The sequence below is a fragment of the Trichomycterus rosablanca genome, chromosome 12 (assembly GCF_030014385.1).
Source record: "Trichomycterus rosablanca isolate fTriRos1 chromosome 12, fTriRos1.hap1, whole genome shotgun sequence".
NCBI classification, from domain to species: Eukaryota; Metazoa; Chordata; class Actinopteri; order Siluriformes; family Trichomycteridae; genus Trichomycterus; species Trichomycterus rosablanca.
In genome coordinates, this window is record NC_085999.1 from 5,799,662 (window position 1) to 5,825,002 (window position 25,341).

Here is a 25,341-nt window from a genome sequence, read left to right on the forward strand (position 1 = left end):
TTAAACACCTGTAACTTCATTCAGATCAGACTGTTTGAAAGAGGGATGGAGGCGTGCAGGGGGCGCTTGCACATTTTGGGACTCATCGTGTCCTGACTGGAATATGTATTCCTCTGTCCTGCATTGCTAGGCTAAAGAGCAAGTGTGTGCAGGCGGGGAAGAGAAACAGAGGAGCGACTGTTGAACTGGGCAGGACTGTGGCAGAGAGGAACATGGTGGGAGTTGCGGGATTTTGAGCAGAAGTGCGGATAACCATGCGGAAAACTGCAGGGTAGAGAAGAGAAGAGAAGTGCCCGACTTTGGAAATAGCGCAAGTGACTGAGGGCTGGTTTACTGATGAGAGTTGAGAACTGCAGTGAGGATCAAGGTCGAGGCGGGTAGGTTTTATAACATTGTAGAACTTTGCTGTTTAAGGAGCAGGGATGTCCTGACTGGAATATTTTGCATTTAAATATTGAACACTGTCGCACTGCGACAGTGTTCAATATTTAAATGCAAAACATTCCAGTCAGGACATCCCTGCCTTTCAACCAGCAGTCAGTTCAATCTCACCCTTCCTGCTGTGCCACTTTTTTTTGATCATGTGAACGTTCACTATGAGGAAGTTTGTTTCTATTCTTTATCCTTGAAATGTGTTATATTTCGCTTATTTTTTCAGTCCCAGGAGTTGTAAGGGATCTATGTTGCCACGTACAGGAATGGATGGAGATATTTATCAAGACACACCACACAGAAGGTGCAGTAAAACTCTTATTATTTTCAGTTTATCATAATCCACTAACAAGATTCAAGCCTAACTGCTCCAAAAGTGTAACAATATTAGTCAAACTAGGGATGTAACGATACACTCTACCCACGATGCGATGCGATTCATGATACTGGGTTTACGATACTTTTTTCCCCCCGATTTTTTAAACAAAATTAAGTTGAAGACAAATTATGACAAAGTTTCCTTTTATTATTTTTCTTTAGAAAAATACTGTATTTGTGCTTGTCTTTTATATATTTAAATAATGAATGCCCTTTTATTTGAGGTAGGTAAATAAATTTGGCTGGAAAACTCCGAACCTGGCAATCCATTCATTATACATGTAAACCGATTTGAATCGTTACACATGTGAATCAATTTTTAACTGTCTTGTGGTGCATCGTTACATCCCTAGTCAAAACATTATATTAAGTATAAGGGAAATGTGTGCAGTGACAATGTGTGCAGTTGTTCTTTTTCTGTGACTGAACCATTGGAATACATTCTTCCATGTATTGTGGGATTCATAAACTAAGACAAAACATGATTAGTTGAGCTATGTTAATTCTTAATCGGTATCGCTTTTCAGCCAAGGGATGTCAACTTTTATGTACAGTAGTTATATCCACAAATATTGGCACACATGCACTTGTTTTTTTTTTTATTGAACCACTTCTAGGGCGCTCAGGTGGCCCTAGAACCGACATTTCAAACTTGTTGGTTTCGAAACTCAGCTCTGCTATCCGGCACAACAACGATTGGCTGTTGTTCATACAGGGTGGGAGCCGGACAGGATCTCATAACTGATCCAATTATGACCTCTGCTGGCTGAATGATGGCGTCTGCACAGGGACAAGGGATAATGTGGACAGGGTGTGGCTCTCCGTTCACAAAGCTGATCCGCATATGAACTCGCTTGTGCAGATGAAAAGACGCAGTCGGCTACTGCTTGCATGTCGGAGGGGGAGTGTGTCAGTCTCGCTCTCCTCAACCAGGGTGGAGATCAACATCAGTAGAGAGGAAGCATAATGCAATTGGGTAATTGGGTACGCTAAAGTCGGGGGAAAAAGGGGAGAAACCCCAGACATAGACAGGACATAATTATTGGCACCTTGTTAAAATTGGAAGGAACAGTTGGAATCATGTAACGTCTTTATTTTGTACCTAAAATCACCTGTGGCAAGAAACAGGTGCTGGCAAGATAGATGGATGGATGGATGGATGGACAGACAGACAGACAGACATATAGCTTTATTAATCCCATAGGGAAAGTCAGTTATAAAGTTATCTGTCTGTCTGTCTGTCTATATATCTTTCTATCGATCGATCCATCCATCCATCCATCCATAGTACAAGGTACAAAATAAAGACGTTACATGATTCCAATAGAAATCACGGTTCCTGTGTCCACTGTCCAATTATTAAGACGTTTACAACACATGGCCTCCATGGTGTGGACGAAAGAGAAAAATTAGAGATTGCAACGGGGTTATTTAAATAGTGGATAAAAAAAAGGATGCAGTAGTGTCTGCTTGTGCTAAATGGGACGCTGTGGTAGGAGACTTAGGAAGTAGGAGTTTGCCAGAACCCGAGGAAGCCACACTTATTCTAGAAGAACATCATGTAGACAGATGAGACCAAAATAGAGCTTTTTGGTGAAGAACATCATTGTACTGTTTATAAAAAGTTAAATGATGCCTTCAATGAAAAATGCCCCTATGGTCAAACATGGTGAAGCTTCACAGCTGTTTTTGGCCTTGATTGTGGTCACGGCATCATGAAATTTAAAGACTCAAAAGCCCCCAGAAATTAAGACAAAGTGCTATAGAATTCTGAAGTGGCCAGGTAAGAGCCCAGATCTAAATTCTAATTAAACACCTGTAGAGAGATCTTAAAACAGCACTTGGGAGAAGAAACCCTTCAAATCTTAGAGATCTGGAACAGTTAGGTAAAGAAGAGTTGTCCAGAATTCCAGAGGTGCAGGAAGCTCATTTATGGTTACAGGAAGAAATAGATTTCAGGTACTGTTTTAAAGGTTGTGCTACCAAATATCAAGTTGAGGGTGCCAGTAATTTTGTCCAGTGAAATTAGCTTTTTCAGCTTTTTGTGTTGTTCCAGTGCAAACAATATAAATGCAAAAAGTAAAACATTTTAATTGCAACTATTTTTTGGGAGCAGCAGTGTGTTATCTGAAAGAAGGGTGGTGTAGAGACGCTGGTAGTGTATAGACTGTAAAGTGTATAGAAGGAAATCTGTCGAATTAGTCAAATAAACATCAAGAACTACCAAAAATCAGGCATGCCTTACATTACATTGGACACTGTTAAAACACATGCTATCCAGAGACAAGCGAGCTTTGCATCACCATGGGCTAAGGGTCTGCTTTACAAGTTAGATGCCCCAGCTTCTGTTTTTACTTTGTTCATGTAGCAAACTTCAGCTGAGCCTTCTCAACTTGGACTTATGGGCAGATTTTAGGGCCTGAAGAAGCCACAATAAGCACTTACAGATTAGTAAATGTCTTTAGTCGCAATGCCATATTTTCTTCATGATGCCATGATTTTCCGTGAAGTGGAATACAATGGTTTAGGCTTTTGTAAAACAGTGAGAATCAGTTTCTTACCGCCATGTCTGTGCTTTGATTTCAGCTACATCAAATAAACAATTTGTCTCATTAGATACACTGCAAAAAAGGTCAGCGACAAACTGAGTCAAAGGTCAGGATCACATTGACCCTTGAGCACGTCGGCAAGCTGTAAAGAACCAGCGTCAATGCATTAGATCTGCAAGTTGCCTGGCGCTTAAGGTAGCCCAACGTCAAAGTGAGTGGCACCGCCCAGCTCCTGAGAAAACAATGGCACAGCAGCGCAAAATGTTTTGGCGCATATCGTGTGAATGCCGTCTAAGCTACCGCTTCCTGTTTCTGTTCAGCGCACATGTGCAGCTTGTCAGTGAGGTCAGGAGTATTTAATTAGCACTATTTAAAGATATGTGCAAGTTTATGCGTCAGTACAGGATTTTCTGGTTGTGTTGCTGTTTATGACACTTTAATTAAAGTCTCAGTGGTTCCAGGCATTTTCACAGCCTTTGACTTGACTTTGAGCTGTTTCCTGCCTTAAAGCAGAGCAGTGGGGGATCGTGGGAAACAAACTGCAAGGGAAGACAGACAGGAGTCAATGTATCTTATAGAATTCCTTTATTTGATGTTTATATTCAGGAAATTAGGATTTAATGGAAGGTTTTAAGACATGTCTGATCTTATTCTGAATCATTCATTGAGAGATTAATGGCCTTCCACATTACTTTTACTCTGGAGCTAATAAGCTGCAGGGAACAAAAGCTACAGTGTATCACAAAAGTGAGTACACCCCTCACATTTCTGCAGATATTTAAGTATATCTTTTCATGGGACAACACTGACAAAATGACACTTTGACACAATGAAAAGTAGTCTGTGTGCAGCTTATATAACAGTGTAAATTTATTCTTCCCTCAAAATAACTCAATATACAGCCATTCATGTCTAAACCACCGGCAACAAAAGTGAGTACACCCCTTAGTAAAAGTTCCTGAAGTGTCAATATTTTGTGTGGCCACCATTATTTCCCAGAACTGCCTTAACTCTCCTGAGCATGGAGTTTACCAGAGCTTCACAGGTTGCCACTGGAATGCTTTTCCACTCCTCCATGACGACATCACGGAGCTGGCGGATATTCGAGACTTTGCGCTCCTCCACCTTCCGCTTGAGGATGCTCCAAAGATGTTCTATTGGGTTTAGGTCTGGAGACATGCTTGGCCAGTCCATCACCTTTACCCTCAGCCTCTTCAATAAAGCAGTGGTCGTCTTAGAGGTGTGTTTGGGGTCATTATCATGCTGGAACACTGCCCTGCGACCCAGTTTCCGGAGGGAGGGGATCATGCTCTGCTTCCGTATTTCACAGTACATATTGGAGTTCATGTGTCCCTCAATGAAATGTAACTCCCCAACACCTGCTGCACTCATGCAGCCCCAGACCATGGCATTCCCACCACCATGCTTGACTGTAGGCATGACACACTTATCTTTGTACTCCTCACCTGATTGCCGCCACACATGCTTGAGACCATCTGAACCAAACAAATTAATCTTGGTCTCATCAGACCATAGGACATGGTTCCAGTAATCCATGTCCTTTGTTGACATGTCTTCAGCAAACTGTTTGCGGGCTTTCTTGTGTAGAGACTTCAGAAGAGGCTTCCTTCTGGGGTGACAGCCATGCAGACCAATTTGATGTAGTGTGCGGCGTATGGTCTGAGCACTGACAGGCTGACCCCCCACCTTTTCAATCTCTGCAGCAATGCTGACAGCACTCCTGCGCCTATCTTTCAAAGACAGCAGCTGGATGTGACGCTGAGCACATGCACTCAGCTTCTTTGGACGACCAACGCGAGGTCTTTTCTGAGTGGACCCTGCTGTTTTAAAACGCTGGATGATCTTGGCCACTGTGCTGCAGCTCAGTTTCAGGGTGTTGGCAATCTTCTTGTAGCCTTGGCCATCTTCATGTAGTGCAACAATTCGTCTTTTAAGATCCTCAGAGAGTTCTTTGCCATGAGGTGCCATGTTGGAACTTTCAGTGACCAGTATGAGAGAGTGTGAGAGCTGTACTACTAAATTGAACACACCTGCTCCCTATGCACACCTGAGACCTAGTAACACTAACAAATCACATGACATTTTGGAGGGAAAATGACAAGCAGTGCTCAATTTGGACATTTAGGGGTGTAGTCTCTTAGGGGTGTACTCACTTTTGTTGCCGGTGGTTTAGACATTAATGGCTGTATATTGAGTTAATTTGAGGAAAGAATAAATTTACACTGTTATATAAGCTGCACACAGACTACTTTTCATTGTGTCAAAGTGTCATTTTGTCAGTGTTGTCCCATGAAAAGATATACTTAAATATCTGCAGAAATGTGAGGGATGTACTCACTTTTGTGATACACTGTATGTGAGGGAGATAAACAATAAGAACAATGAGATTGAGAAATGCCATGGCAGTGTTATTGTAACTGGAGGGAATGAACAGCATTAGTTGCACAAAGTTCTCACTGGCTTACTGAGAATGTACAGATCTTTGGTGCTGATGTTTTTAGTTCATGGTAATTACTTTTAGGAAATAGGATATTGATTGTGGATGGCTTGATGGCTTATAGAAATAATAATTGGCTTGTACCACTGTTAGATGGTGGGTTTGTCCAAAACCCTGCACATTATCTGTATTAGTTGTGTCATGTGGCCCATAGTGATGCTATTCACTCCATTTAAGTCTCTTGAGTCAGATGGGAACATCCTGTCATAGGATAGAAAACACAATTCAAAAAACAACAGCAAACCTCAGAGAATAGTGTAACTTAAATGATCCTAATGTTGCCAGTTTTTAATATTGGTTTTTAAATATAATACATGGATCACAATAAACATTGTCTATAAGAACGGGGAAGATTGATGCCACTGATTTAAGTGAATTGTCTATGCTAGAAAGGCTGCACTGCAAGTAATGCAAGAGATAACATACAAATGTTTGTTTGTTTACTAGGATTTTAACATCATGTTTTACACTTTGGTTACATTCATGACACACGGTAGTTACTTGTTACACAAGATTCATCAGTTTACAAGTTAATGTAAATTTTGTATCTCCAATCCACCTCACTTGCATGTCTCCTGGAGGAAACCCATGTAGACACTGGGAGAACATGCAAACTCCACACAGAAAGGACCCGGACTGCCCCACCTGGGAATCGAACCCAGGACCTTCTTGCTGTGAGGCGACAGTGCTAACCACTTAGCCACTGTGCCGCCCAACATACACGTGAGGTCAGTTCGAAAACCTAGCGAGCTGCCTAAGTAGAGAGGATTCTAATAAGACATCAAACTCATAAGGCAGGTTATTTAGACACACTACTTAAACAGCGATTATGCCACCATAGTTTTTGCTTATTAAGTTAGCCTCAGGCAATTCAAACCAATGGGCTGAGGCGGCACAACCCGTAAGCATGCAAACTAACATCTCACTCTGTGTGCTAAAAACGATTAAATTGTCACTGTCAAGCCCAAATTTGCAAATAAATTATACTTGAACACTCGCATTTAACCCTTTAAATAGTCTCAAAAACTGCATTAAATGTTGTTTCTGTCTATAACTCTATGTAAAACAGCAACCTGGCACATAGAAAACCAAATGCCCCATCCACATTCAGCATGTCTTTAAGATGGAAAAAAAAATGATGTACCTGGAAAAAAATCCTGCATACGATCATGGAAATATGGAATATTTTTTGTTAGTAGCCCTGCCAGGCCAACACTTTTCTTCAGTGGGATTATATTTAAGGAAGGTTTCTGCAAATTTGACCATGAAGTACACTAATAATGAGTGTGGTGGCCCAAGGTTTTGAAAACTCTGTCCCTGTCTAATGAGTGTAATTAATAGTGAAGAAAAAAACATTGACTTTATTTCAATTGAATCTTTAAGATGACTGTTTTAGAAAATGGCTTACTGTTGCACACTGCAATACAATCTTCAATACAAAACTCAGTGTATGTCGTTTATGAACTAGTTTTTGTAGCAACTAGTATATTATAGTATTTGTACTAGTTTTCTAGTATATTTTCTTCAATTGTGTGCTCTTAATAGTGATCAGCAGAGACACATAGCACCATTATTTACTTTAACCTTTTCTTCTAATGCTACAGTTTATGCCTTTCAAAAAAACAATATCTTTTTTCAACTGTATCATGTGTGCTACATAGTGTGCAACAATACCACGGGTAGTGCATTAATCACACACACTATGTAGAAAGTAGGGTGTGTGTTTAAATGCAGCCTGTTTCAATTACTACCATTTATTTAAGCTCTGCTTTCAGACTTATGAAAGTCAAAGCCTGGACCCGCCCTTTTAATCCTTTTAGAGCTAAAGTTTGGCCACATGGGACTGTACTGTCGGTGGCTTTTATTAAATGAAAGGGGTTTTGTGACACAGAGTGTAAAGTGGGTCCAAAGCCCTGGTGCGTCTGGCATCGCTACCCAGTGCTGTCTGTGGTGAAACTGTGGAAAGTCAAACAGGCTCTTCATGAGCTGTCTTAATAACTCAGCAGTTTTTTTGCGCTCCACTGTAACACATGCACTCCTGTGACCGTTGTTTTTCTTGCTTCCAGGTTACGACATTTCAGCTGAGTTTTTTAAGATTGAGATTAACAGCTTCTGCTTATATAAGATCAATGTGTAAACCTTGAGAGGTGTTGGAGAAAAGCCTTGAAAATTGAATCTATTTTGCACTGCTGCAGCTGGAATGCTTTCGTTTTTAACAGCTGGCTTTGGAATTTGCCATTGAGAAAGCCAATACATGTATTTTTTATCCACCTATGATGTCACTTATTCCTTTGCCAAGAAGTAAAGATTACCGTGAACACATTTCTTGAGACAGATCTCAGCCTTTTGGTGTCTGGAAACCCTGACTTTTTCATTTATTTTAACACTTTACAAATCAGCATTGCATCTATAAGAACTTTATCAATTTTTTCTTTGCTTTTTTCCCCCCCAATTTAGTCCAATCTAGTCGTATCCAGTTACCTGATTTGGACTTTCGCCTCTACTGCTGCGGACCTCCACTCCTATCTGAGAACGGGCGTAACTATCACGCTCTCCCTCCAACACATGTTCAATACTGATCGCTTCTTTTCACTTGCACAAGTTCTTGTGAGATCCATATCGCGCATGGAGAGTCATGCTCCGATCTCCATTATCCCCGTCTCATTGTGCTGGCCCTATTGATCAGGAGGCAGAGGTCCTAACCGCAGCAGTTATGAGGAATTCCTACAACCTCCTTCCCTTGAGTGGGCCAATCATTGTCCCTGTAGGTGCCCAGCTGGCTGTTAGCAGAGCTGTGATTCAAACTTGCGAGTCTGAAATGTTATCGCAGGTTGGCTAGCATGCTTTACCCCATATCTTTTTAAAAAATTAATGTTTAATTTTTTTATCGCTTTACTTTTTGCATAGCTAAACACGATCTGTCTTATTGTACCAGACCCTAATGCATAATGTAGGATTTGCATTTGTATGAATATTTATTGTAGATATATTAAAGTAATAGTATTAACCGGATTTTAGGTTTTGTGCATTTGTGCTGCTTTACTGTATGTAAAACTGCTGTTTATAAGTAAAAACAAACCCTTGCACCCTTGCAAACATAGGCCTAAAGTTGGGGACAGATTAGAATAAATTGCTCACACTGCTAAGCCCTAATATAGAATAGAATGCCTTTTTTTTGTCACATATACATCTACAGATACATATACATATACAGATATATGTATACATATACAGGTGTACAGTACAACAAAATTTGTTCTTCACATATCCAAGCTTGTTTGGGAGCTGGGGTCAGAGCGCAGATCTGCCAATGTACGATGCCCCGGAGTTGAGAGGGTTAAGGGCCTTGCCCAAGGACCCAACAGTGGCTGCGTGGCAGAGCTGGGATTTGAACTCTCAACCTTTTAATTGGTAGTCCAAGGCACTAGGCTACCACTGTCCTAGACTGTGTAATATTATATGTAAAATAGGTAAAAGTTAAAAGGTAATTACATCCATCTTTATCCATCTCCCATAGTATTCGTGACCTTTTTTTGCATGCCTGATACCAGTGCTGTCAGGGAAGGCCTGCAGGCAAGCACACGCCTCCTCTAACACGTATGCAGCTACAGGTTGTTTGCTTAAACAAACACAGTTATGTGCGATCCTCTCTGTGTTTTTCTCTCCACAGTTTTTTAGTATTGAATGTTAGGCCTCATGAACACCATGTTGGAGGCGACTATGATTAGAAACACCAAAACAAAAGCACTTGTATTATAGTGAACAGTTTAGATTATGTTTCAACACCTTTCCTTTAACCACACAGTGAGCTGATTCAAATCCACAAAATACACCTGGAACAAATACTGTATATTTCGAAATCATAAAAAACACGATTAATATACTTATAAGCTATAGGGGAAATAGAAATATGGTTCTTCAAGAGCTCTGCATAATACTCAGTCTGTCTGCACGTTCCATAAATCTACAGTACATACCATGTGTCAGTCCTCCTCCACATACCACACGCACACACACACACACACACACTCACACACGCACTCACACTCTCAATAGCCCTATTTAACACCACAGAGTTTGTTTTTGTCTTGCTGAGGTCAGAAGAAAAACATTTCCTTTCACCTTATTGGACCTTAAAAGAGAGTAGAAGTGCGTATTTATGCTGCGTCTGGCACAAAGCCATTCATATTTCTTTCTGTCTGAGTAGTACAGGTTCTTTCATGGGGAATGATTTGGCTTATGCAGTGTACTTTTGCACAATACAGTTTTTGTAGGGGGTAGTGAGTGAATTTAGGGAACGAATGGCAGGGTAAAAAAAACGGGGTGTTTTGTTTTGCTGTCAGGTCCAGAATTGCGACCATAAAGCAGGACACAACACTGCGCATGGTTTGGGTGTAAATGATAGTTCCAGCAAAGAATCTGCTAATAACTACAATTCTGAGAATGCAGTGTGTGATTTCATCATGTGTGTAAATTCCAAGTGTATGAAACGTTTGTTTTTGGCAGCACTACAGTTTATCTCTGTTGTGTGTCTGTCCAGCCACCTTCAAAATAAAACACATGTAACTAGCCACAAATCTTCAACACATGGGGTTTGCTCTGGCACTGAGTCACATATTTCCTTTTTACATTCTGTAATACACACCCATTTAAACATATGCACACGCAAGCATGCAAAAGAAACTGAAAAGAAACAGGTTACTGTGAACAGGATACATGAATTTAGCTTGTTTTGAGTAAAGAGTTTGCTAGAATCAATAAAATGTATATTTTATTTAATGGGTGACACTGTGGCATAGCTAGGGTGGGTGCCACACATAACCATGGGGCCTAGGGACCTGAATTTACCATTCCTATGTATTTTTGTGTCTACGTGGGTTACATTGGGTACTTTGGTTTCCCCTCATGTTACAAAAGCCTACAAGAGGTTACAAGAGTTACTCAATCTAAATTTCCCCCAATTGTGAGCGAGTGTGGGGTGGCACGTTGGCGCAGTCGGTAGTGCTGTCGCCTCACAGCAAGAAGGGCCAGGGTCCTTTATGTGTAGAGTTTGCATGTTCTCCCTTTGTCCATTTGGGTTTCCTCCAGGTTTCCTCCCACAAGTCTATAGACATATAGTCATGCCAATTGACATTACTAAAATTGTCCTAGGTGTGATTGTGTGAGTATTAGCCATGCCCACTGCTAACAGCTGTATGAAAACAATTCTATAGAATAATTTATATGTTGCCTACTTTGTGCCAACAGTTTGGGAAAGGACCTTATCTGTCCTAACATGACTGTGCCCATGAGCACAAAGCGAGATCCATAAAGACACGGTTTGACAGATTTAATGTCAGGCACACCAAAAATCTTTGCAATTAAATAAAATGTTGACTGCAAGGCAGGCCTTCTTTTTAACATCGCTGCACAGACAGAATTAAAAGCTACAGAAAGCCTTCTTAGCAGAGTGGAGGCTGTTATCGCTGAAAAAAGGGCACATAGTTTTGGAAACTCAAAAGTCCACATACTTTTGATCATATTTACAGCATTCAGCAGCCAGTTTTATCCAAAGTGACTTACAATTAAGCAAGTGAGGACTAAGGGCCTTGGTTGCCTCACAGCAAGAATGTCCTGGGTTCAATCCCCAGGCGGGGTGGTCCGGGTCCTTTCTGTGCAGTTTGCATGTTCTCCCAATGTCTGTGTGGGTTTCCTCCCACAGTCCAAAAACATGCAGTCAGGTTAATTGGAGACACTGAATTGCCCTATAGGTGAATGGGTATGTGTGTGTGTGTGTGTATGTGTGTCTGCCCTGCAATGGACTGACGCCCCGTCCAGGGTGTTACTGTGTGCCTTGCGCCCATTAAAAAGCTGGGATAGGCTCCAGCACCCCCCACGACCCTAATTGGATAAGCGGTTAAGAAAGTGTGCGAGAGTGTTTTACCACAGCTCTGTTCTGCTCAGGGTTGCAGTGGGTATGGTTTTCCAGGCACTGGGCACAATGCAGTCACACACCCTGGACAGGACACTTATTCGCACCCCAAGACATAGCCAAACCTGTCCCAATCCCAGTGGTAGTGGGCTAGCATGATTTATTGCTGCACCACCCAGGCGCTCTAATATTTGTATTGTGAACCATAATAATTTATACCATACTAAACCAAAAAATGCTCTTGTTAAAATTTTAGATGTTTGGTTTGTCGGAAAGAAGTAAAATAATTGAAGTTAAAAGGATAAAAAACCACATCATAGTGCAGTTTGGAATTTTGGCTGCTCTGTGATTTTTTTGGAAGCCGCTGAGCATGCGATCTGCTGTTAGCTGGTGCGCCTTTGGCGATCATCGCTGCACAGACAATACACCTTTGTCTCTGAAGAAAGGTTTTTTTGTGTAATGGCTGTAATTATGACTCACGGCACTTTGCTGTTTGTGCACTCGCGTCTGTGTAAATGTGGGCTCTTCACTAACAAGTAGAGGCCTCGCTGACCTTTTTATTCACGAATGCTCACGCACCTCAGTGGCTGTAATACTGAATCACGTCCACGTCCAGGCTCCTGATGTTATAAGCAGTATGTGGACAGTTTTTCTGAGAATTTGTGTGAGATGGTTCAGCTGACCTCTTCCTGCCATATCTTTATCTGTGTATGTGCTGAGAACATTGTGCTCAGGGTGGACTGGGCCCAGGAGAAGCTACGGGTGAATGACAGGGTGACCGTTCATCAGGGACCTTTTCTTTAACCTTCCCAGATGTCACAGATTTATGCATTTATTTATTCTTTCAGACACCTTACTTAAAGCTACGCTATATGGCCAAAAGTATGTGGACACTCTTCCTATATACTCAGTTTATCATTGTTGGTAGAGGCGCCCGGCCTGTCGGTAGAAGAGCTGAGATTCGTACTCTTTAGTTTGAGATGTCTGCTCTGTTGTGGTTGCATAATTTATCGCTGCGCCAGCTGAGCGCCTAGTCCACTTTGTTTTCTTCTTTTATTACTTTTGATGACCAACACTCATTAATAATACATGACTCTATTCTTTAGGGTCGCGGGAAAAGGCGGGGGGGGGGGGGGGGGTTGCTGGAGCCTATCCCAGCTTTTCAATGGGCGCAAGGCACACAGTAACACCCTGGACGGGGCACCAGTCCATCGCAGGGCAGACACACATACACACACACATACATACACCCATTCACCTATAGGGCAATTCAGTGTCTCTTTGACTGCATGTTTTTGGACTGTGGGAGGAAACTGGAGCTCCTGGAGGAAACCCACACAGACACGGGGAGAACATGCAAACTCCGCACAGAAAGGACCCGGATTGAACCCAGGACCTTCTTGTGCTACCCACTGAGCTACCGTGCCACCCTTTAATGTCAACATATACTATTAATGTATGGTTTACAGTGGGATGGTGGCGCAGTGGCTAATGCTGTAGCCTTACAGCAAGAAAGGTCTGGGTTCGAGTCCTTTCTGTGTGGAGTTTGCATGTTCTCCCTGTGTCCTTGTTGGTTTTCCTCGAGTGCTCCGGTTTCCTCCCTCAAGTCCAAAGACATGCAGTCAGGTTAACTGTCCTAGGAGTGTGTGTGTGTGTGTGTGTGTTTGCCTGCCCTGTGACTGGCGACCTGTCTGGGGTGTTTCCTTTCGCCCAGTGAACTAGACCCACTCACTAACTAGACCTCAGTGGTAAAACAGACAGTGAATGAATGAATGTATGCTTTACTGAGGTAAGATTATCGTTCATCTCTGCCCCCTGTTGTGTTATGTAGGGGTAATGGTTTCTCCACATTTTTGCTGGGTTATTTACTGGGTGGAATGGACTGATTTATATCACACAGCAGTTTTATGGTAGAACATACGCGTGTATGTTTGTAGTCTCTCTGAGATGATTATCGATGTCTTGTGAGAGAATGAGAAGGGGTTATCAGGGCAGCAGAGGGTTGCAGTGTGGGAAAACACTTTGTTTTGCTTCCAATAATGGGGGATGCACAGAGGAAATGGGGAGTTCGTGGACAGAATTACTCCCCCTCCCCTTGAGTGCTTATGGAGTAATGACCTTCCCAGATCTTCCCTAAGCGGCCCGTGTTTACTGTTACTGACCTTCTTTAGCGTATAACCAGCTGTAGCTTTAGCTCTGGGCTTTGCCTTTCCGTAGGGAATATCCCTTCTTGATCACCCACACATCTCTGCAGCATCGCCGTTGTCAGGCTTCCTGCTCCGTAACAACGCCCCAGAACCCGCCTACTTTAACCTCAATGCACTGAACCTCGCCTTATCATGGGACACTTGTTTCATTTCATTTAGAAGTGGGCAGAATGCCATTTGTACTCACATTGTTTATTTAACCACTCTGTTTCGTAAACCTGATTAGTACAATGATTTCATTCAGTTCCAGCACACCTTCCAGGCAGCTACGCCGAGGGATCTGTGAATGCAGAGCGTTTTTAGCGTTCCCCTGTTTTACAAAGTGACAGGAAAAGCGGCAACATCAACACTGTGCTCAGAGTAGGGCAAAGGGAGATGGAAACGAATAAACAACCAAAACCCCTCACAATGTGACTGTGCTTTACTCATGCTGTGTATGAGAGTCATGACTGTGAGCTCAAGGTCACCTCTTCCTGCCTTTATGTGCGCTTCTTTAATGCAGATTGCTGAATAAAACTTTCCACACTGCAAACAATGACTCAAAGTCCAACCAGGTCTCACGCAGAAGTTTGTTAAATAGAGTTATTTTTGTGTAAACTCCACTGAGATTACTGGTCATGTTTGAACATGCGGGCCGTGCATGCAGTGTTTCAGAATGTAATCTCCTCTTAAAGGATAAGAATGGAATTTTTGGACCTCTCCCTTTCTTTTAAATTTGGTATAAAAGTAAAATAATGACCAGCATTTATTAAGTACATTTCTTTTTACAACCAGCTTTATTCTGGTCAGGGTTACAAAGGGTCAGACACTACCTGAAAACACTCAGTGCAAGGCAAGTGTATGTACACTGTACACTCTTCTATACACATATTGAGGGCGGCACCATGGCTAAGTGGGTAGCACTGTCGCCTCACAGCAAGAAGATCCTGGGTTCGATCCCCAGGTGGGACAGTCCGGGTCCTTTCTGTGTGAAGTTTGCATGTTCTCCCCGTGTCCAAATGGGTTTCCTCTGGGTGCTCCAGTTTCCTCCCGCAGTCCAAAGACGTGCAAGTGAGGTGAATTGGAGCCTTGTGAACTGATGAACCTTGTGTAATGAGTAACTACCGTTCCTGTCATGAATGTAACCAAAGTGGAAAACATGACGTTAAAATCCTAATAAACAAACAAACAAACTATACACATATTGAGGAAATTTGGCACATAAACAATAATTACACATTAAAATGTGCGGACAATTGGGGATTTTTAAGTAGAAATGTACCATATTTTACAAAGATCAAGCATGAAATTTGACCAGTAATGTCAAACATTAAAATTAGACTAAGGACGAGAGGGTGGCTAAAGTTCTGCATCCTGTCCAGGGTGTTGCTGCCTTGCTCATAATGATTCTGGATGAAATCAGACCACGACCCTGACCAAGATAAAGTGAATTCTACAAACCCTACTGAAAACGTATGTAAAGGCTTTTTAGAGACCAACAGTGGCAGCTTGACCCCTCTAGAATGCTTGGGTGGTGCGAGGTCTATTGTGTGTTTAAACTTGAAACTTCACCTCAGAAGATCCACCGACCTGGCCGGGCGTCCACACAAAAAGTTGGCCGTGTTTCAGGGTGGGAAGGTCGGACAGAGCCCTTTTCCACTGCCGCCGCAGTATGCGATCTCTGGGACTGGTCCGGTCATCTGTGGAAGTGTGTGTGTGTGGGCGGGGTGTTCACATGGTGCATAGCGTGGCTCTTTATACGTGATATGGCTCTGAGTGGAAACCCACGTCTGGCAGGTGATTAGAAGTGACCGCAGATTTGACAGGTGTCAAAGGGAGGATAAGGTGATCCGGCTCTTCTTGATGAGATCAGCAGCGGATTCGGAAATTGGTCATGACTAAACTGGGACGTGACAAAACTTTCTAAGCCAGCAGCAAGTATCTTATTCGACAAACACCTGATCTGTTCTATGCTGTACTACTGCGTCACCCAGTGGACAAAAGTACAGTGGATATCTATAAAGTCACAGCCAGAATTGTGTCCACTTTACACATACATTTGATGATTAATATCAATGTACATGAAGTGTCTCAATAAATAAATTAAAGTGGCTATAAAACAATCAGACTGACAGCTTTTGAAAGCCCTTTGAAGTTGACTGTTTCAAATAGCATAGTGCAACTTTCTGTACACTGTAAACTTTATTTTAAATCAAAACTTTCTATAATAATTGTGCATCATGACCACATAACACATTTTCCATGTCTTTTGGTCCATCTGAGATGAGCTAGAGCCCAGAGAAAGGCAGCATTTTTGCATAGAATTAATGTACAGCTTTCTCTTAGTGTAATAGAGTTTCAGGTTGCATTTATTGATGCAGCGGTGGACTGGTTATGTGCCAGTGGTTTTCTGAAGTACTCTCTTTAATCGATATTCATTACAGTAGCATGACAGTTTTCTCTATGTAAGGGCTCAAAGGTCAAAGACATTCAATAGTGGTTTTGACTTTGCCGTACAGGGACTGAGATTTCTCCAGATTCTCTAAATCTTTTTACAGTGTTTTGAATGATAGATGGTAAAAGACCTGAATTATGTGCAATGTTGTGTTGAGAAATAGGGTTCATTTTTGGGGTTTTGTTGAAGTTTGGCTGCCATAATATTATTTAAGAACATGGAATGTAAGGATAAAGTAATTCACTCAGACAATGGGAGGACAAAGTAAGTAGAGGTATTATTAATCACTGCAGGCTGGAAATGATGGGGGTAATATGGGTGCTTTGTTTGGCGAGTTTACTCGCTCCAGCTGGTGAATTTTAAATATGTGGCAAAGCAAAGGTTGTTTTGGAGAGAACAATGACTACAACCCCAAATCAGAAAAAGTTGGGACAGTATGGAAAATGCAAATAAAATAAAAATGCAGTGTTCCTTACATTTACTTTGACTTCTACTTGATTGCAGACAGGATGAACCTGAGATATTTCACGTTTTGTCTGGTCAACTTCATTTCATTTATTAATAAACATCCATTCCTACATTTCAGGTCCGCAAAACATTCCAAAAAAAGTTGGGACGGGGCAATTTAGGGCTAGTAATGAGGTAAAAACACTAAATAATTATGTGATTCCTAACAGGTGATGGGAATGGATGTTTATTAATAAATGAAATGAAGTTGACCAGACAAAACGTGAAATATCTCAGGTTCATCCTGTCTGCAATCAAGTAGAAGTCAAAGTAAATGTAAGAAACTCTGTGTTTTTTTATTATTATTATTTGCATTTTCCATGGTGTCCCAACTTTTTCTGATTTGGGGTTGTAAATAAAAGTAAGGTTTTGAATCTATGAGTAAAGCTTTCAGTCTGGTAATATTTCATAGATTTTAAAAATTGCTGTTGACAGGGAAAATGTTATAAGCTTCAAAAGTGAGAAGCATGAAACACAAAGGATTTAAAAGACATTTTCAGATTTCTAATCCCATGAAAGAGTCTAATGCTTTGATTGCAGCTGTACTGGGAAGACTCAGTGTTGTGGGTGCAACTGCACTCAAGCTCAAATTGCAGGAGAGCCTGTTGCTGACTAGATTAAAATTATAGATTCTAGATGGCACTCAGCTCACAGACCTGGCATTTAACTTGATCTCTCATGGTTACCAGACAGACATTTTTCTACAGGATAAGCTTTTGGCACCGATATAGAAAACTGAGCCATAAAACAGTCTATTTATTTATTTATTTATTTCTTCTATTCTGGGTAAAGTCTCAGTGGATCTGGGGATTTTTAATTGATCAGGCAACAAGCTCAGTTAATCACACTTCAGAGCATTTTAAATCAGCCAGTTTACCCTCTGCATGAGGTTTTTAAAACTGTAAGAAAACCAAAATAACAGGTCCTCTGGGGTGTTACTGTATCCCACTCATTTCAGCAGTGTCGTACGGACAAGGGCCATTCACTCTAACTCCATGTTTACTGCTTACAAACACAAACATGGCAGACTCTCCTGCTAAACTGTTAGCATTTGTAGATGCTTTTGTTTTAAGGAAAGGGACTGATCAGCTGCAATGATGCCAGACATTTTCAGAATTTACAATAGTTTAGGTTTTTTTTCTTGAGTGAATTTACTATCCAAGTACCCTGATTGCGTTACACTTTACCTCTCCTGATACAACCCTCCCTTGCTGATTGAGGAGCTTCGCAACTAACATCGCCCCCTCCGACATGTGTGCAGAACCTCCTGCATCTTTTCACCTGCACAAGGCGAGTTCATATGCGGATCAGCCTTGTGCATGGAGAGCCACACCCTGATCACATTATCCTCAACTCTGGGCAGGTTCCGTCAATCAGCCAGCAGAGGTCTTAATTGCACCAGTTATGAGGAACCCTGATCCGGTTCATCCCACCCTGTGAACAACAACCAATCAGTGTTCATGTAGCCACCCCGCCCAGTTGGATGGCAGAGCTAAGTTTCGATACGATGTATTTGAAATCCCAGCTCTGGTGTGCTAGCGTATTTTTATCAGCTTCAACTGGCCTGACTATATATCGTTGGACTTGTGGGAGGAAACTGGAGCACCTGTAGGGAAACATTTAAACTCCACAAAGAAAGGTCCCTGGCAGTCCAGTCGGAGAATCAAACCCAGCTCCTTTTTACTGGGTTGCGACAGTGCTACCCACTGTACCACTGTGCCTCCCTGTTTGACATTTAATCTGAGATAAATCAACAAAATTTTAATTGAGTGTGTCGTTTTGGATTACAGTTCTCATGAAATCACAAGGCCATAATATAATCCCTCACCCTTTTTTAAGTCCAGTAAGAGTATAATAAACAGTTACAGCATCTGAGTGCAGGTTGCAGGTAATACGGCTGTTTATTCTCTCCCACAGTTCCTCTCTACCTGATTGTTTTCATGATCGATATGTCAGCAGCTCATCCATCTGTAAGTTTAATGAGCTTCAGCTGGATCAGGCAGCCACTTTTACACAATCTGTCCACGAGTCGTCATCTCATGCAGAACAGATCACAGATGCAGATCACTACTGAGCGTGCTCATGAGGAAAGAGATACTGTCTGGGATTTGGAGCTGAATCCCAAAAAGAATGTGAGGTAATTCCCAATAGCAGGAACTAAAGTATCCAGCACTTTAAAGCAGTAATAATAAAATGTTGATATATAGCAGATTTGGAGTTATAGTTGAAATTATAGTTGAAAGGTGAAAATGTATTATCATCTTGTACACCTGATCTCAATATATGTTGCTCTTTCCAGTGAGTATAAAATATTAAAGTGCGTTACATCAAATATTCTCAACATTTTACTAAGATTTTTATTGTATGTAATTTTTTAAGAAACTGACTTATCATAAATGGCACTTTTATCATGCGGTATTGGTATTGGTGGAATTGACACTTTTTTGGCAGAGCCAACATTCGGGACATTTTCATACTTCCACTTAACCCATTTCTGTCCCTTGACATTTTCTGTTTCTGTTTGACTGTTTCGCTAAAGGCGAATGATATAAAACAAAAGAAAAAAAACTAAAATAAAAGTTACTCATTGTGGGTAATTAAGTATAGACTGATGGATAGAAATGGTAATTATGGCGCCCAGGTGGCGCAGCGGGATATTCCGCTAGCACACCAGCATCGAGTATCTGAACCCCTCGGTTTGAAACTCGGTGTTGCCACCGGTCGGCTGGGCGTCATTTGGTGGGCATAATTGGCAGTGCCTGCAGCAGATACTAATTGGCCAGCGTATCTGCAGGGTGGGGGCCGGACTGTATGTGGGTGGGTGCTTCATACGCTGTGTAAGGTCCCTGATTGGTAGAAGAGACGCCTGTGCAGAATGCAGGGCGAGAAGAGGAGGGCTGTGCACGTGTCGGAAGAGGCGTGTACAGTGACGTGCTCTCCTTGGATGCAAACTGGTATCTCTCAGCAGCGGAAGACAAAATTGAGTGTGCTAAATCGGAAGGAAAATGGGGAGAAAATGCATAAAAAAAAGAAATGGCAATTATATCCATTCATTACATTCATTACATTTATGACATTTAGCAGACTCATCTTACAGAATTGTTGATTAATGGCTTTGTTCATGGGCACAACAGTGGCAACTTGGCGATAGCGGGGATTGAACTTGCAACCTTCTGATTACTAGTAAAGTCAGTGACTTAACCACATTCACACCTGAATTTACAAGTGCTGAAGTGCTCACGGGGTCTAAATACTTTCTTGCCTCATTGTGCATGAACTATCTGGTACATATATTCATTATAATTGTATTATTTTTAAGTTACACCTACCATACTAATCATTGTGGGAACACAATTACTGACTGTGGCCAATCAGTCTCTCTGTGCACTATGTAAAAGTGCACCAGCCAAAAAATATAGACCAACACCATCCAGTGATCAAAAAGTTTTAACAGATCAAAGACTAGAGGAAGATTAACACAGATTGTTTGGTAAAAGATCAAATAGCGCTAGTCTCTAAGTGTACACCTACAATGAGTGCAGGGTAATAGGTTAGATCAGTACATTTAAACATTATTTAAAAGTGTACAAAGCAACAGATAAGTAATGTAAAGTAACAAAGGTCATCTCTATGGTAGGTGTAAAATATTAATGAAGTACCGCATAGTGCTCAGTGAGTGTATATATACCTTCATGAATTGCTTTGTTAGGAAGGTGATTGTGTAAATGTCCTGGAAAGCATTTTGCAATGATTAATCTGTACTCAGAGAACAATGAGTTCAATCAATAATGCATTTGCATTTATCTTTGAATTTTAGTCTTTGTGTGAACAAATCAGTTCACAGGACCCGTGAGCACTGAATGAGCCATCAATACTGAGTGACAATAATCTAATCAACATACCTGAGTTTGGATAAACTACAGTTTCAATGACAGTTCAGTGTTTTTTGTCTATGATCAAGCTAATAAGCTATCAGGCAAGTTCCGCGTTTAAAAAAAAACACACACACACTGTGTTAGTCAGCTCCTTGTCACATGATTTAATTACACCACTGGGGTCCAACATGCCTGTACAGGAATGTGACTTCATACTTCAGTATTAACGTGTTGAAGCAGTGCAGCTTTTTTTTTTTTACAGCTTCTCCATTTCACTCAAGATTCAAAGAGTAATTTAGTCAACAATCAAGTAAACAGACCAGTACAGGAGTACAGCATGATCTAAATTAAAAGTTTGTTTAGTTTTGGTGGTGAAACACTTAGTGGGCAAAAATATCTGGACACTTCTTTTAATAATTAAGTTCCGGTGTTTTAGCTGCCCCAACGATGGTAAACAGTGAAGGATATCGAACATAGTAGCGGCAGTTGTAAGAACAGAAGGGCGTCCTGTTCCAATATGACTGTACTCATGGCAAGGACCTCTGCTCTGTCCTTATTGAACATCAGTGCCTAATCTAACATCAGTGCCTGACCTCACAAATGTTTTTTTTCTTTATGGAAAAAGGCATTTTTGTAAAGAGCCTTCCCCAAAAAATTTGAGGTAATTATAGCCATGGAGAGGGAGTGTCATGACGAACATCATTATGGTCAAATGTTCACATACTTTTGGCCGTTATACAGCAATTTAGATTATTGTTTTGTTGGTTTATATGGCACAGTGGCTAAGTGGGTAGCACTGTCACCTCACAGCAAGAAGGTCCTGGGTTCGATCCCCAGGTGGGGCGGTCCAGGGCCTTTCTGTGTGGAGTTCTCCCCATGGTTTTCCTCCGCATGCTCCGGTTTCCTCCCACAGTCCAAAGACATGCAAGTGAGGTGATCTGGAGACACTAAATTGTCAATGACTGTGTCTGATATAACCTTGTGTGAACTGATGATTCTTGTGTAATAAGTAACTACCGTTCCTGTCATGAATGTAACCAAAGTGTAAAACATGACATTAAAATCCTAATAAACAAACAGATAATGTTGGTTTAGAAAGTCTTTAACATTTAACTTTGTTATTTAACTTTGTGGCATGGATTTCTAATTTCTTGTTCGTAATTATGATTGACAACTTTAGGTTAGACCACCCCCACACATCTACAGTTAATAATAATTAACCTTAATTACATTATTCTGAGTGTCTCACAGTGCCATCAGCTACCCTCCTATTAGAGGCAAGTGTGTTAATGCTCAAATGGTAGTGTAGCTCATTCATCTACTGGCCCACATGCCCTCAGCTTTCTACATTGCCTAAGCTGATTACTAGTCTGCCTGCTATTGGCTGAGACTGCACCCCGGGACCATCTACCCTTACACATTCACATTTACACAACACACTCACCCACACACGCACTTACACACTCAAAGCAGCAGGATTTGAGGAGGCTCTCTGACAGCTGGCTGGCTGGAGGGAAGAAAGCTATGTGAAGCAAAACTTTCTGATATCATGAGCTAAGGCGTGGCATCACAGTAGTTTTTCGTGTGTGTGGGGAGTTTGACGCTGACTGTGGATTTGTGGACTATGGCAGCTCTGTAAATAGGAATATAAGCCAGCAGTACAGGAGGTAAGAAAAACTGTTGAATAAAATCTGACAAAGTATATATTTTTACTTTCTTTTCTGTCTACCTGTTGGTTCAGTGGTGTGGTGAATGTTTAATTTGAAACAAGTCAAGCGCTGATAAGGAGAAGTTGTGTGGCTATGCGTCATGCCATGCTCTCGTTAGTGTGTTTTCTGTGTTGTGTGTTGGAATGGGCAGTAACAAAATATAATCATTTATTCATGCCACCAAAATGAATTACAGGAACTGTGTATAAATGTTTATTGTACTTTAATAATGCACATACAGTTTTTCTCTGAGAGCTGTCAGGTGCACGGCTTTCCTACTGTTCTGGACTGCTAAAAAAAGTTTTCATGTTTTTATCTGCAAGTTGGAAGTTGGATGTTTTGCATAGATATGTAGAGATGTAATCATACAGTTAAACACACTAGTGGACACAATATGTTTTTCTCTTACATGCTCATCATTTTCTCTTTTAAAATGTTACATTACTATGTTGTATATTAGTGAACTGCTCCACCTATACTAGTTGCTTGAACATTTTAGGATCCTGGGTAGTACATAGGGATTAATTTAATCTTTTCTTTTTTTTTTAAATTACTCTCTAAAATTACTCCTTGGGTTTGTTTACATTTACAGTATGACATTTAACACACACTAATTTAAAACTTACATTTGCACTTAATTACAATCTAAGCATTTGTACGTTAAGGCCTGGCTCAGGGACTTAACACTATCAGCTTGTGGGCTGTGGGTCTAGAACCCACTGAGCTTCCAATCACTAGTGCGGTACCTTAATTTCTGAGGTACCACTGATCATGTGTTTAAATTTTAATAGATTATGGGGCTGATATATTAGAGAACTGCTCCACCCATACTAGTTGCTTGAACATTTTCGGATTCTGGGTAGTAAATAGGGATTAATTTAATCCTGCTTATTTCTTGGGTTTGTTTACATTTACAGTTTCACATTTAACACACTTTTATTTAAACGACTTTCATTGACACTATCAGCTTGGCAACTGTGGGTCTAGAACCCACTGAGCTTCCAATCACTATTCCAGTACCTTAATTTCTGAGCTACCACTGCTCATGTGTTTAAAATTCAATAGATTATAGTTCTGATATATTAGAGAACTGCTTCACCCATACTAGTTGCTTGAACATTTTAGGATCCTGGGTAGTACATTTACAGTATGACCATTAACACACACTTTATTTCAAAACTTACATTTGCACTTGAATACAATCTAAGCATTTGTATGTTAAGGCCTGGCTCAGGGACTCAACTGATCATGTGTTTAAAATTCAATTGCTTATGGGGCAGTTTTGTGCTGGAATGTTAAGATTGCTTGATGTATACTTTAAGTTGATCTATTTCTGTCAAATTGATACAATTGCACTGTTTTAACTTGAACCACCTCCTCCCTTAAGCACCTTACCAATACTTACCATAATACTGAGAAACAGCATAGTCCAGTCATTTCTATTTAAAATGTAATTCAAGTGTACGCAAATGTATTTTAAATATATATATTTTAACCAAAAATATGTAATAGAATACTCTTAGGTCATCATGTTCAGTATTTAGCCATAAATATGTTTTTAGGTATTTTGCCCAATGTTACTCTTCAAATACTGTTTATTTTATATATTTGTTAAAGCGATTGCATTTTGGCAGTTAGGTATGCAAATCATTCCCTTATGTGTAACTGTAACTCTAATTCATTTTCCTTGGATTACAAAGAACAGGTCAGTTCCTCATGAACTGCAGCCATGCAGTGTTGAAATGTTCTTAAAATACTCTGGGTGTAGGCCGGTAGGGAGCAGGATGGTGTTTTGATGCATTGTTCAGCGTTTTAAATAAACTAACTTTTCCTTAGTGAAGCAGTGTGTTAGCTGCTTCACATGTGCACTGTACAAGCCAGCTGTTTTACAATCTTTCACTCTTCCCCAGGTCTCTGTCAGAACCATGGCAATTTTGCACATTAGCTGTGAATATGTTTCTCATTTGACCTAGATCTCTGCTGACGGGCCAAACACAAACATCGTTAAAATGATGTTTATATTTTAGGTTTAAGTGCTTTTCTTTATAAAGTGATAATTGAATTTTATGAAGACAAGATGTAAGTCTCTTCTGTTTGAAAGCTTCAGTTTGTACCAGCTGTTCTAATGAAAACTGGAATGTATGGAATGTGCATGATGCTCATAGCTCATTTCTGTCTGCCTCGCTGTGCTATAATAGCAAACATGATCATGTCATGTCGTTTCACAATTATTCAGCCACTTTTGGAACCAAAATGTTGTGCTTTTTTATTTCATCTTCTTCACACATTATTACACATTATAATACACATTATTTAACAGATTTATTCGGAACTCACTGACCCTCTGCTGTCTTTTTTTTTTTTTTTTTTAATTGAGATTCTTGATATATTTAATTTATCAATGTATTCTTGATACATTATTTTCTACACAGTACATTTCATCTCTTTGTAATAAGTTTAACAGAGAACATGTAATATTTTCTGGAATTTTCACCACTCTTACCAGGATAAAACTATTTTAAATCACCACACAACAGCATATCATACAATAAGACAACACCAATGAACCAAAACATTAGGACTACCAGCCTAATATTCTGTCAAAACAACCCTGACCTGTCGAGACATGGACTCCACAGGACATCTGTAGAAGTTCTGTATTATCTAATACCAGGAGGTTACCACCAGATCCTTCGGCTTTGGTACGTTGTGAGGTGGAACGTCCTACAGTGCATCCTGGTGCTATTTTGTTTAGGATGAATTGTCTGAATAGGCCCATATTTTGAAGACACACTTCAAAAACTTGTGGGAATGTCTTTCT

At 40.7% G+C, this 25,341-nt stretch overlaps 1 protein-coding gene across 1 annotated transcript in view; it reads left to right on the top strand.

Moving 5' to 3' along the window:
• The first annotated feature begins 252 nt into the window (after positions 1-252).
• The window catches only part of cobll1b (cordon-bleu WH2 repeat protein-like 1b), a 65,924-nt gene continuing 40,835 nt past the window's right edge, over positions 253-25,341 (top strand). Inside the window, exons 1-2 of the mRNA XM_063006188.1 lie at positions 253-377; positions 659-736. Coding sequence (XP_062862258.1) covers positions 337-377; positions 659-736 — 119 coding nt within the window. The 5' untranslated portion in view covers positions 253-336. The remainder of the gene's footprint in view (positions 378-658; positions 737-25,341) is intronic.